Consider the following 14518-nt stretch of genomic DNA (forward strand, 5'->3'; position numbering starts at 1 on the left):
AACTTTGAACCCTCTCCAGTTTCAGCACATCCTTTCTAAGAGGCTCAAAACTGCTCTCAACACTCCAAGTGTGGCCTCACCAGTGCTTTATAAAGTCTCAACATTACATCCTTACATTTATATTACAGTCCTCTAAAAATGAATGCAAATATTGCATTTGCCTCCTCACCACAGGCTCAACCTGCAAATTAGCCTTTAGAGAATCCTGCACAAGGACCCCCCCCCCCAAGTCCTTTTGCGCCTCAGCTTTTTGTATTTCCTCTCCATTTAGAAAATAGTTAACCCTTTCATTTCTTCTACCAAAGTACACTTCCCAACACTGTATTCCATCTGGCACTTCTTTGTTAATTCCCCTAATCTGTCCAAGTCCTTCTGCAGCCTCTCTACTTCCTCAAAACTATCCAACTACCTTCATATCATCAGCAAACTTTGCATCAATTCCATCATCCAAATCATTAACATATAACATAAAAAGAATCAGTCTCAACACAGACTCCTGTGGAACAAGACTAGTCACGGGCACCCAACCAGAAAAGGTTCCCTTTATTCCCACTCTTAGCATCCTGCCAGTCAGCCACTGTTTTATCCATGGTAGAATCTTCAGAATCAGATTTAATATCACCAGCATATGTACTGAAATTTGTTAACTTAGCAGCAACAGTACAATGCAATGATAATATAGGAAAAAAATAAATTATAGTAAGAATATATATGCATATTAAATAGTTAAATTTAAATGGTGCAAAAACAGAAATAATTAAAGTGAAGTAGTGTTCATGGGTTCAATGTCCATTTAGGAATCAGATGGTAAAAGTTGCTCCTGAATAGCTAAGTGTATGCCTTCTGACTTCTATACCCCCTTCCTGACTGTAACAATGAGAAGAGGGCATGTCCTGGGTGATGGGGGTCCTTAATAATGGATGCTGCCTTTCTGAGACACCACTCCTTGAAGATGTCTTGGATACTACAGAGGCTAGTACCCAAGATGGAGCTGACTAATTTTACAATTTTCGTGCATCTTCCCTGTAATACCATGGGCTCTTAGCTTGTTAAGCAGCCTCATATGCGGCACCTTGTCAAAGGCCTTCTGAAAATCCAAATACACAACTTGAACCGATTCTCCTTTGTCTATCCTGCTTATTATTTGTTCAATGAATTCCAACAGATTTGTCAGGCAAGATTTTCCCTTGAGGAAACGATGCTGACTACGGCCTATTTTATTCTGTGCCTCCAAGTACCCGAAACCACATCCTTAACAATTGACTCCAACATCTTTCCAACCACTGAGGGCAGACTAACGGGCCTAAAATTTCCCTTCTTCTGTCTCTTTCACTTCTTGCAGAATGCAGTGACATTTGCAATTTTCCAATCTTCCGGAACCATTCCAGAATCCAGTGATTCTTGAAAGTTCATTACTAATGCCTCCAGAATCTCTTCAGCCACCTCTTTCAGAACACCATCTGGTCCAGGTTCTTTATCTACCGCCAGATCGTTCAGTTTCTAGTAATGGCAACTTCACACACTTAATGCCCCCGACACCTGGAACTTCCACCATACTGCTAAGTGTCTTCCACAGTGAAGACTGATGCAAAATACTTATTCAGTTCATCCGCCATTTCCTTGTCCCCCATTACTACCTCTCCAGCATCATTTTCCAGTGGTCCAGTATCCAATTTCACCTCTCTTTTACACTTTATGTATCCTCTTTAATATTACTGGCTAGCTTACATTCATATTCTATCTTTACCTTCTAAATGACTTTTTTTTTTAAGTTGCCTTCTGTTGGTATTTGAAAGTTTCCCAATCCCCTAACATCCCACTTTTTCTTTCTCTATTATATGCCTTCTCTGTTGGCTTTGACTTCTCTTGTCAGCCACGGTTATGTCATCTTGCCTTTAGAATATTTCTTCCTCTTTAGGATGTACATTAATCCTGTGTCTTCCAAATTGCTTCCAGAAATTCCAGCCATTGCTGCTCTACCATCATCACAGCCAGTGTTCTCCCCGCCCCCCCCGCAATCAATTCTGGCCAACTCCTCTCTCATAGCCCCATAATTCCCTTTACTCCACTGCAATACTGATACATCTGACTTTAGCTTCTCCTTCTCAAAATTCAGAGTGAATTCAATCATACTATGATCATTTTCTCCTAATAGTTCTTTTACCTTAAACTCTCTAATCAATTCTGGACCATTGCACAACACCCACTCCAAAATAGCCAATCCCCAAGTGAGCTCAACTATGAGTTGCTCTAAAAAGCCATCTCATCGGGATTCTAGAAATCCCCCCTTTTGAAATCCAGCACCAACCTGATTTTCCCAATTTACCTGCATACTGAAATCCCCCATGAATCTTGTAACATTGCCCTATTGGTATGCATTTTCTATCTCCCATTGTAATTCATACACCACATCCTTAATACTGTTTGGGGGTCAGTATACAACTCCTATTAGGGTATTTTTACCCTTGCAGTTCCTTAGCTCTATCCGCAATGATTCAACACCTTCCAACCCTATGTCACCCCTTTCTAATGATTTGATACCATTTTTTTTTAACCAACAGAGCAATGCCACCCCCCTGCCTTCCTGCCTTCCCTTTCGTTACAATGTGTATCCTTGGACATTAAGCTCCCAGCTATAATCTTCTTTCAGCCATAATTCAGTGATGCCTACAACATCATACATGCTCATCTGTAACTGTGCTACAAGCTCATCTACCCTATTCTGTAAACTGCATGCATTCAAGTATCACCAGGTAACAAGTTCTTCTACCTCCTCTCTGTAGGCAGTCTCTCCCATCTATGCACATCTCCTCCAACCTATCCAGAGTGGATAGCCAGAGAGTTTTTCCAAGGATGGAAATGGCTAATATGAGGGGGCATAAATTTAAGGTAATTGTGGAAAATATAGGGGGGGATAACAGAGGTAAGGTTTTTACACAGAGAGTGGTGGGTGCGTGGAATGCCCTGTCACAGGTGCTGGTAGAGGCAGATATATTAATGATATTTAAGAAACTCATAGATGGGCACATGGAAAATAGAAAAATGGAGGTGGTAATGGCTAGGTTGATCTTAGAGCAGGTTAAAATGTTTGCACAACATTGTGGGCTGAAGGGCCTGTACTGTGCTTAATATTCTATGCCTATGTCTAAATATAACACCTTCAGTCATGTATTCAACTTTTTCGATTTTGTTCACCTTTTACATTGCAATTCATCCTGTTGACTGCAATTTTGCCCCATCATCAGCCTCTCCTTGCTAGGAGTCTCACTACACATTGTCTCCCACACTATCAGCAGCTTTTATCTGCTCAGGGGATCTCCTATCCACTGCTACCAACCTTATAGTTCCCACACCCCGCACTTCTTGTTTCTACCTCTTACCCAAGATCCACAAACCTGCCTGTCCAGGTAGACCTATTGTCTCCGCTTGCTCCTGTCCCACCGAACTCGTTTCTGCATACCTCGACACTGTTTTATCCCCCCTTGTTCAATCCCTTCCTACCTATGTTCGTGACACTTCTCATGCTTTGAAATTTTTCGATGACTTTAAGTTCCCTGGCCCCCACCGCTTTATTTTCACCATGGATGTCCAGTCCCTATATACTTCCATCCCCCACTAGGAAGGTCTCAAAGCTCTCTGCTTCTTTTTGGATTCTAGACCTAACCAGTTCCCCTCTACCACCACTCTCCTCCGTCTAGCGGAATTAGTCCTTACTCTTAATAATTTCTCCTTTGGCTCCTCCCACTTCCTCCAAACTAAAGGTGTAGCCATGGACACCCGTATGGGTCCCAGCTATGCCTGCCTTCTTGTTGGCTTTGTGGAACAATCCATGTTCCAAACCTATTCTGGTATCTATCCCCCACTTTTCCTTCGCTATATCAACGAATGCACTGGCGCTGCTTCCTGTACGCATGCTGAGCTCGTTGACTTCATTAACTTTGCCTCCAACTTTCACCCTGCTCTCAAATTTACCTGGTCCATTTCCGCCACCTCCGCCCCCTTTCTAGATCTCCGGAGACAGCTTATCTACTGATGTCTACTATACGCCTACGGACTCTCACAGCTATCTGGACTATTCCTCTTCTCACCCTGTCTCTTGCAAAAATGCCATCCCCTTCTCGCAATTCCTCTGTCGCTGTCGCAGCTGCTCTCAGGATGAAGCTTTTCATTCCAGGACGAAGGAGATGTCCTCCTTTTTTAAAGAAAAGGGCTTCCCTTTCTCCACCATCAACTCTGCTCTTAAACGCATTTCTCCCATTTCACGCACATCTGCTCTCACCCCATCCTCCCGCCACCCCACTAGGAATAGGGTTCCCCTTGTCCTCACCTACTACCCCACCAGCCTCCGGGTCCAACATATTATTGTCCGTAACTTCCGCCACCTCCAACGGGATCCCACCACTAAGCACATCTTTCCCTCCCCCCCCCCGCTTTCCGCAGGGATCACTCCCTACGCGTCTCCCTTGTCCATTCATACCCCCCCCCCCAATCCCTCCCCACCGATCTCCCTCCTGGTGCTTATCCTTGTAAGCGGAACAAGTGCTACACATGGCCTTACGCTTCCTCCCTCACTACCATTCAGGGCCCCAAGCAGTCCTTCCAGGAGAGGCGACACTTCACCTGTGAGTCAGCTGGGGTGATATACTGCGTCCGGTGCTCTCGATGCGGCCTTCTATATATATTGGCGAGATCCGATGCAGACTGGGAGACCATTTCGCTGAACACCTACGCTCTGTCCGCCAGAGAAAGCAGGATCTCCCAGTGGCCACACATTTTAATTCCACGTCCCATTCCCATTCTGATATTTCAACCACGGCCTCCTCTACTGTCAAGATGAAGCCACACTCAGGTTGGAGGAACAACACCTTATATTCCGTCTGGGTAGCCTCCAACCTGATGGCATAAACAGTGACTTCTCAAACTTCCATTAATGCCCCACCTCCCCCTCGTACCCCATCCGTTATTGCCCATCCTCTGGGCTCCCCCCCCTTTCTTTCTCCCTAGAACTCCCGTCCCATGATCCTCTCATATCCCTTTTGCCACCCGTCCCATGATCCTCTCATATCCCTTTTGCCAATCACCTGTCCAGCTCTTGGCTCCATCCCTCCCCCCCCGTCTTCTCCTATCATTTTGGATCTCCCCCTCCCACTTTCAAATCTCTTACTAGTTTTTCTTTCAGTTAGTCCTGACGAAGGGTCTCGGCCTGAAACGTCAACTGTACCTCTTCCTATAGATGCTGCCTGGCCTGCTGCGTTCACCAGCAACTTTTATGTGTGTCATTACACATTTCCTCTGTTTGTAAACCAACTACTTCATCTTCAGCACTATCACTCCGGTTCCCATCCCCCTGCCAAATTAGTTTAAACCCACCCCGAACAACTGTAGACAACTTGCCCTCAAGGATATTGGACACCCTCGGGTTCAGGTGTTATCCGTCCCAATGGTCCATAAATCTGAACCCCTGTCCCCTGCACTAGTTCCTCAGCTACGCATTCATCTGCCAAATCATTCTATTCTTAACCTCACTGGCATGTGGCACAAGAGGTCCTGGAGGTCCTGTTTCTCAGCTTTCTACCTAGCTCCCTAAAATCTCTCTTCAGGACCTCCTCACTTTGTCTACCTATGACATTGGTGCTAACATGTCTGGCTGCTCCTCCTCACCCTTGAAAATGCCATGGACCCAATCTGAGACATCCCTGATCCTGGCACCAGGGAGGCAACATACCATCTGGGTGCCTCTATCATGCCCACAGCACTTCATCTCTGTTCTTCTGACTAAGGAATTTCTATCAACCCTGCAGTCCTCTTCATCTCTCTGCACTTCCGCGCCACAGCACCAGACTCAGTGCCAAAGACCTGTGGCTCACTATTGAAGGGGACACTATGGGTTGTCCCCTTCAATAGTGACTAAAGTTGTATCATTATTATCAATAGAGTTCTTTAATTGTATGTCAAAACACTGAGTACACAAGAAAAGCAGGGTCGTGGTCAACTTATCAGTCTCATAGAAAAATAATTGGATTGGTGTCATACAGCAGCCCCATTCCACACAACTTTGTGGAAATGTCTTCCAAGAGAAAGGAAACATCACTACAGAAAATATGAGCATACTTAGCTGGTCAGCAGCAATTGTAGAGGGAGAAACTGTTAACAGCTGAGGTAAAAGACTCTCCAAAAAAATGTTAATTGTTTCTCTTCCACAGATACTCGCTGAATTATTGAGTGTTTCTAGCATTTTCTGGTTTTTATTTCAGATTTCTAGCCTCCACAGTTATTTTAGGCTTTGCAACTTTAATTACTGCATGGCTTGATGTCCCTTCCAAAAAAAAGGACTGTTAAGCTTGTTCAATTGAATCTATTAGTAATCACATTCTGCTTCACTAGGTACCATGCCAACTCTCACAAGGATTCTATTCAAAAAGCAACAACAAGAAATAGTAATTAAATCATTCCTTTGATCTACAGACCAATTTAAAACCCATTGAACACTTCCCCTCGTCACCAGAATCCGAATGCATTTTATTGATTATAGTGCCTATAAAAAGTATTCACACCCATTGGAAGTTTTCATGTTTTATTGTTTTACAACATTGAATCATAGTGGATTTAACTTTTGTCTTTTTTTCACACTGATCTACAGAAAAAGACTCTTTCGTGTCAAAGTGAAAACAGATCTCTACGAAGTGATCTGGAGGGCAGAGCTTAGTCAAGATGGTGCTAAATGGCTACATCTTTGCTTGCATCTTTGGAAACAGCTCTATTTCCATCTTTAATATCTCTATTTTTCCCCTATCAGGGTTCTTTTGAAGACCCTGACCTGGAGTTACACGCTGACTTCGGCCCTTTGCAGGAATGGGGCCTGCTCTCGGGGTGTCATGACTGGCCGTTATCTGATGTGCCAAGGGCACAGCCTAAGAGTTTGGCTCGCCTTTGGAAGCCTAGGATCTCAGGGCTCTGGAGACAGGCGGATCGAAGGTAGGTGTCCCAGACCGGTGTGTCGTGGGAGATGGAAGATCTTTGGCTGTGTGCCCAGAGACCTGAGATCTTTGGGCACAGAGCTCGGAAAAAGCAATGCAACGGACTTTTAACATCATACACTAGCAAGTTGTTTGTTATGTCTCCCTTCTCCTTATTAGGGAGAGAGAGAGAACCTGGTATGTCAAATATCGGATGAACAAGAAGTCTTTGGGGTACTGCAAGTCTGTGTCTTTGCTGTTCCTTTGTTCATGCCTGAGTGCTCAGTGGCAGGTGCTGATGCTTTTTTTTTGCCGGTGGGGTGAGGGGGAATCATTGCTTGCTGCCGCTTACTCATGGGAGGGAGGGGAGCTGGGGGGACTTTGGGGTTCTAACATTTAACTGTCATTCATTCTTTGGGGCACTCCTCTGTTTTTGTGGATGGTTGCAAAGAAAAAGCATTTCAGATGTATACAGTATACATTTCTCTGACATAAAAACACAAAATAATTGATTGCATAAGTATTCACCTTCTTCAAGTTAGTATTTAGTAGATGCACCTTCAGCAGCAATTATAGCCTTGAGTCTGTGTGGATAGGTCTCTTTTAACTTTGCACATCTGGACACTGCAATTTTTCCCCATTCTTCTTTACAAATTGGATCAGCCCATGATTGAATGATGGAGCAGACTCAATGGGCCGAATAGCCTACTTCTCTCCTATATCTTATGGTCTCTGGTCTAAAACTGTTCGAGCTCTGTCAGACTGCATGGGATCGTCAGTGAAGAGCCCTTTTCAAGTCCAGCCACAAATTCTCAATTGGATTGAGGTCTGGACTCTAACTTGACCACTCCAGGACATAACTTAGTTGTTTTTAAGCCATTCCTGTATAGCTTTGGCTTTATGCTTGGGGTCATTGTCTTGCTGGAAAACATCTTCTCCCAAGTTGCAGTTCTCTTACAAACTGCCAGGATTTCCTTGTATTTTGATGCATTTGTTTTACCCTCTACCTTCACAAGCCTTCCAGGACTTGCTGCAGTGAAGCTTCCCTACTGCATGATGCAGCCAACACCATACTTCACAGTAGGGATGGTGTGATCTTGATGATGTGTGCTGTTTGATTTATGCCAAACAGTGTTTAATCTGATGGCCAAAAAGCTCAATTTTGGTTTCACAGAACCTTTTGCCAGCTGACTTCAGAGATCCCCACATGCCTTCTGACAAACTCAAGCCAAGATTTCATGTGAGGTTCCCCCCCTCCAACAGTGGCTTTCTCTTTGCCACTCTTCCATAAAGCTGCAACTGGTGCTGTACATACTGTCTCTCCCAGCTCAGACACTGAAGCTCATAACTCCTCCAGAATTGTCGTAGGTCTCTTGGTGACCTCCCTCAACAGTCCCCTTCTTGCACGGTCACTCAAGTTTTTGAGGACTTCCTGCTCTAGGTAGATTTACAACTGTGCCATATTCTTTCAATTTCTTGATGATTCACTGTACTGTATTCCAAGGGATATTCAGTGACTTGGAAATTTTTTCATATCGACCTCCTGACTTAGGCTTTTCAATAACCTTTTTGTGGAATTGCTTGGGGTGTTCTTTTGTCTTCATGGTGTAGTTTTTGCCAGGATACTGACTCAGCAGCAGTTGGACCTTCCAGATACAGGTGTATTTTTACTACAATCAATTGAAACACCTTGACTGTACACAGGTGATCTCCATTTGACTAATTATGTGAATTCTAAAACCAATTGGCTGCACCAGTGATGATTTGGTGTGTCATATTAAAGGGGGTGAATACTTGTGCAATTATTTTGTGTTTTACATTTATAATGAATTTAGATCACTTTGTAGAGATCTGTTTTCACTTTAACACAAAAAGTCTTCTTTCTGTTGCTCAGTATCAAAAAAGCCAAATTAAATCCACTGTGATACAATGTTGTAAAACAATAAAAAATGAAAAATTCCAAGAGGTGAATACTTCTTATAGACACTGTGTATTATATAACATGTTGTAGAGGTAAGAGCTCAGAGAGGTGGTATTGGAGCCTGAAGACCCACGCTGAACATTCTAAGAACTGCTTCAACCCTTTCACCATCAGATTCCAGAACAGTTCATGAAACACCTTTAGTCCTTTTGTTTTGCTCATTGTTTCATAATTTATAGTAATTGTCAGTGACCCGTACTTCTGCCACAAAACAACCTTCATCTTATTGTCATCTAAGTCAGAAATAATAAATTAGATTCTAATAACACTACAAACAGATGTGGTGTGGCTTCACTCCACTGCTCTTATATTTTTCTTTACCAAAATACTTTTTTAAAATGCCTAACTAAAAAGTTGCACATGAGGTATGATAACAGAGTAAACACATACCCAGAAACACCAAAAACTTTCAGTGTATTAATCTGTCTAATCACATTCAGGCAAGATCTTTCATTAAATTCCAAAATACTCCTATGTGCTTTAAGATCCCTGGTTGCATGATGACATGGGTCCACATCCATTCTTCCTCTGCCCCTGATGAATTTTCAAGTGCTTAGTGGCTACATCTCATGTTGGTCAACAGCACAATCATAAGACCATAAGACATAGAAGCAGAATTACACCATTCAGCCCATCAAGTCTGCTCCAGCATTCCATCAAGGCTATTTTCCCTCTCGGCCCCATTCTCTTACCTCCTTCCCATAACCTTTGAATGCCCTCACTAATCAAGAACCTATCAACCTCCAGCTTAAATACAACCAATGACAGCCTCCACATCCATCTATGGTAATGAATTCCACAGATCCACCATGCTCTGGCTAAAGAATCTCTCACATTTCTCTTTGGATTTAAAAAATCCATGATTTCACCAAGGATGTGCTCCAAAACTAGAAGTACTGTATAAACTTAAACCAAAACATAGTGATCTTCCCTACCACTCACCAAAACATTCAATCAAAATTTAGGAGTCAGATTCAGCTAGAATCCTTAACACTACAAACAGAAACACGTAAGGTCAATAAAACACTGTATTAAAGCAGTCAACCTACCACAATGATATTAGAAGCAACATTTTCATACATGTTTCTTATTTACTTACTGTAAGACTGCCTGAGCAACAAACATGTCCACTTCACTCCGGTAGCCCTTTGATGCAGAATATTCTACTAACATATTTGCACAGCCCTCCCCGTCTGCTGAGTGCAGGAAGTGATACCGAGATTCAGTGTAGTTTTGTTCTGGAAAGCAAATGCAAAATCATAATTACAAAATAATGCAAAGCAAGTTTTATTGATTGTTTAAATACAAAGATGCACTGATCCTACTTGCCAATTACAATCTGATCAAATAATTAAATCCAGCAACTCAATCTTCAATGTTCTCGCCCACTCAAAAAAGCCATTAGTCACCTTTACCATTCATCTGATACATTTTTTTCATAAGTTAAACACAAGGGAAGAATTCCCCAACTGTTCCAGCCATTGATTTATTCAAATATCAGCATTTTAATGAAACCAAACCAGTTGTGTATGATAAATCAGCAGTAATATTCTCAAAACACTGATATAAATTTAACCCCAAGAATTTTCTAAAATACCCAAGATCAGTCCAATTCCCCATCCAATGAGGAGTACCTTTCCACTAGTTTCATGCAAGCTGCCTCAGTGCTTGGATTTTACTTACAAATCCGTTAGCACAGTTAACACCGAACTACAGCAGTTATTTTTTTAATTACTGATTTTGTTCACTCTAGTTGTACCTTTCCACAGTGTGACTGCTAGCAGTTGATGGAGTTTAGGGTGACCAAGCTTAGCTGAACCACCACTAGACCACTTTAATGCTCTGGATACAAATGCTGCTCTTTCGGGGGAGTTTGGATCCATTAGACTAAAAAGTTTACCAAGACTTTCTGAAAGACATAAAATGTTAACGGGTTTCGCAGTGTGCTTTTTTTTTTCAGAAAATTCTGCTGGATGACTGAAATAAAGATATAGTTAGAGTAACGCATTATATATCTGTACTTGTACAAAACACGTCAAGTAAATAAATCTTTTTTTTGACATGAAGAAGAAAATTACATTTGTAAATCAGAGTAATAGAACACAAAAACAAGATGTTTGGCACAGCTCATTGATGCCAACTAAGATGCCCATCTAAACTGTCCCATTTATACAGGTTTGGCCCATATCTCTGTTAGCCTTTCCTATCCATGAACCTGACCAAATAACTTTTAAATGTTATTGAACCTGCTTCAACCTTCTCCTCTGGCAGGTTGTTCCATATACACACCATCTTTCTTACCCCAAAGATCCCTTTTAATCTTTCCCTTCTCAACTTAAACCTATGTCTAGGTCAGGAGTTCGCAACCTGGGGTCCATGGAGCCCTTGGTTAACGGTAGCGGTCCATGGCATAAAAAAGGTTGGGAACCGCAGCTCTAATATATGAATTTCCAGCCTACCCTGCCCCTACCAAGTCTTGAGTCCTGGTAACAGTATGGTAAATCTTTGCACTCTTTCCAGCTTAATACCTCTCCTTTAATAGGATAACCAAAACCATACACAGTACTCCCGTCCGACCTCAATATCTCATACAGGAACAACATAACATCCCAACTCTTATACACAATGCCTTGACTGATGAAGGCTAGTGTGCCAAGCATCTTTATCACCACCACCTGTGATACCATTTTCAGGGAACTAAGTACTAGTACTTCAACATCAGTGGGTTCTGCAACTCCCACCAAGACCCTACCTTTCATTATGAAATCTCTACCCTGGTTTAACTTCCCAAAATGCAACATGCTCACTTAGTTGAATTGAATACAGTTTGCCATTCCTTGGCCAAATTACTTAGCTGATCAAGATCCCCCTGTAATTGTTTTAAAACTTTTTACACTGTCTACAATGCCATCTATTTTAGTACCATCTGCAAAGTTCAGGCTTTAAAAAAATTAATGATTTAGCAGTATTTAAACATTTCCAAGAACAAGTGATTGGCACAACAGAAACACGAAAAGAAAGATTTGCTTCTAACTTCAGCAGAGGCAAGCAACATTTTCATTATCCTTGCATGATACAAGAACATAAGAAATTGGAGCAGGAGTCAGCCAGTTGGCCTGTCAAACCTGCTCCACCATTCAATAAGATCATGACTGATTTGGCCAACCTGCCTTTTGCCCAAACTCTTAGCTCCGCTGCTATACAATACTCAACTGTATCTTAAATATATACTGGAATCAACAACATACAATATAAAATATTAAGGAATAAGAACCTGCAAGTTAAGTGCTTCTATGGCTAAGCTATTTTAAATTCTATCAATCCAGCAAACTAGTGTGGAGAAACCAGTAAAACACAGGAATTATTATGAATGTAATTTATGTACTGATTAGTGGAAAACATATATCTTTTAAATCTTTTGATAATTACACTAACTTGGCTAAAACAGTACAATTCTAAAAATTTTGTCAACAAAATAATCATTAACCACCTAAAGAGTTGTATTCTGCAAACATACTTTAATAAAATGAATCTTTGAACTTTAAGAGTTAGAAGAGGTTTCTCTCCTTATAATTAGCTACAGAGGAAAATTGTTGGTCTAGACGAGTTATCAAGTTACCTGATAGACACTGAACATTGAATCATATTAAAATCATTGGGTGGGGGAGGTGAAATCAAAGGATAATGAAAAATAAGAGAAATAGATATTAGACATCACTGTATTGATAAATTCTTCGTATTTTTCCAGAAGCTTAAGTCTAGAAAAAAATCACCCAGAAAGATACAAAGCACCAATTAGAATATTTACTGCAAGTTAAAAAAATCAAATTTAAGAGGGAGATTTAAGTAGGTATTGTGGCCTATAATAATGATAAATCCGTGCTCATGAATCATTGGGTTTTGCGATCGATGAGTACATACCAAAAGCAAAATTCTGCAGATGCTGGAAATCCTAAATAGAAACAGAAAATGTTGAAAAGAATCAGTAGGGTGGAAGCATCCATGGAGACAGAGAGAGAGAGAGAGAGAGAAAGAGAGAGAGCGAGCGAGAGAGATCTGATGAAACATCAACCTGATAGATTAACTCATTTCTCTCTCCACAGATGATATCTGACCCGCTGAGTTTCCAGCATTTTCTGCTTTAATTTTAAAAAAATGAAGTCTGAACAAGCTAATTATTCCAGTCCATAAATCCTATCAGAATTTTAACAAGCAGGCAACAGACATCAATTTAAGGAGCTCAATAAATCCAAGATTCAGCAAAATGTGCTCTAGTACTTTGCTTCGGGAGTTAGTGTTACATGCTCTAATGAAACCAGCTGTGATTTAAATCTCACAGGGCTACAGTTCCACACTGGGCTAAAATTATACAGAAACTACCTTGGACTAGTGTCAGCTTGCCAGTGTGTTGATTTCCTAAACACAACTGTGTCCAATCTAAATATTAATTAGATTTAAAAAGTTCCTGAAACCTGTTTTACAAAGGAGCCAGCCAGGTTCAGCATTGAAGAATTGATCATCAAGCCACTGAGCTACTAATCTTTATTACCATCCTCTGAATTATTTCTTGAGCTTGTCACCTCAAGAGAAATGCTCCTACCCAAACCTGCTAGAAACCAGTCAAAAAATCCAAAGTTTTATTTTATTCATGCAAGGAATGTATCAGGACTGGCATGTATTGAGTTCCAAAGGAGGCATCAGGGGAAAGCTTCAATGTAATGTCGGCAAATTAAAGGAAGAGTGTCATTAAGGTGGAAGGAGCAGGAAGACTCTACAACAGGTAGGCAAAACTGCCTAACTTGTCACCGGGACCAGCCCACCCACCACAAAAGATATATATACAGAAGACTGTCAAAAAAGGGCTGGTAACATCATGAAGAATCCCACCCAACCTGCTCATGGACTGTTTTGCAGATGCTAGAAATCTGAGCAACACACACAAAACACTGGTGGAACCCAGCAGGCCAGGCAGCATCCATAGAAAAAGCACAGTTGACGTTTCGGGCCAAAACCCTTCCACAGGACTGGCACGTACTGTGTTCCAAAAGAGGCATCAGAGGAAAAGTCTTGCCGAAGGGTTTCGGTACCAAAACGTCGATTGTGCTCTTTTCTATAGATACTACCTGGCCTGCTGAATTCTTCCAACTTCCTGTGTGTGTTGCCCTACCTTATCTTTTCCTGTCAGCCACTTTATGTACAGAGCATCACTTTACAGACATACAATCAATCCTTATTTATAAGCTATCTTATGTGTTTATATTTATTGTGGTTTTTATTACTATATTTTTTATCTTATTGTTTCTTTGGCTGCATCAGATCTGGAGAAATAATTATTTCATTTTCCCACACAATTTTGTACGAGAATTGACAATAAACAATCTTGAATCTTGAAAAGTATAGAAAAGATTCACAAGGATATTGCCTGTATTGGAGGGAATGGATAGGCTGGGGCATTTTATCCTGAAGCACAGGAATCTAAGGGTGACCTTACGGAAGTGTGTAACATAGATAGGGTCATAGTCTCCCACCCACCCAACCTCCACAGGGTAGGTGAGTCAAAAACTAAATTTAAGGTGAGAAG

At 41.5% G+C, this 14518-nt stretch overlaps 1 protein-coding gene across 5 annotated transcripts in view; it reads right to left on the reverse strand.

The window, feature by feature from the left end:
- The window catches only part of get4 (guided entry of tail-anchored proteins factor 4), a 44272-nt gene that overhangs the window by 11642 nt on the left and 18112 nt on the right, over nt 1-14518 (reverse strand). For all 5 annotated transcript variants that reach the window (XR_011887316.1, XM_072269099.1, XM_072269102.1 and 2 more), the window contains exons 4-5: nt 10697-10846; nt 10037-10175 (exon numbers count right to left, since the gene is read on the reverse strand). Coding sequence is in view for 4 of the 5 variants with exons in the window: in XM_072269099.1 (XP_072125200.1) it covers nt 10037-10175; nt 10697-10846 (289 nt within the window). In the remaining variant the exon portion in view is untranslated. The remainder of the gene's footprint in view (nt 1-10036; nt 10176-10696; nt 10847-14518) is intronic.

This window comes from Mobula birostris, chromosome 9 (genome assembly GCF_030028105.1).
Source record: "Mobula birostris isolate sMobBir1 chromosome 9, sMobBir1.hap1, whole genome shotgun sequence".
In the NCBI taxonomy this organism is placed as follows: Eukaryota; Metazoa; Chordata; class Chondrichthyes; order Myliobatiformes; family Myliobatidae; genus Mobula; species Mobula birostris.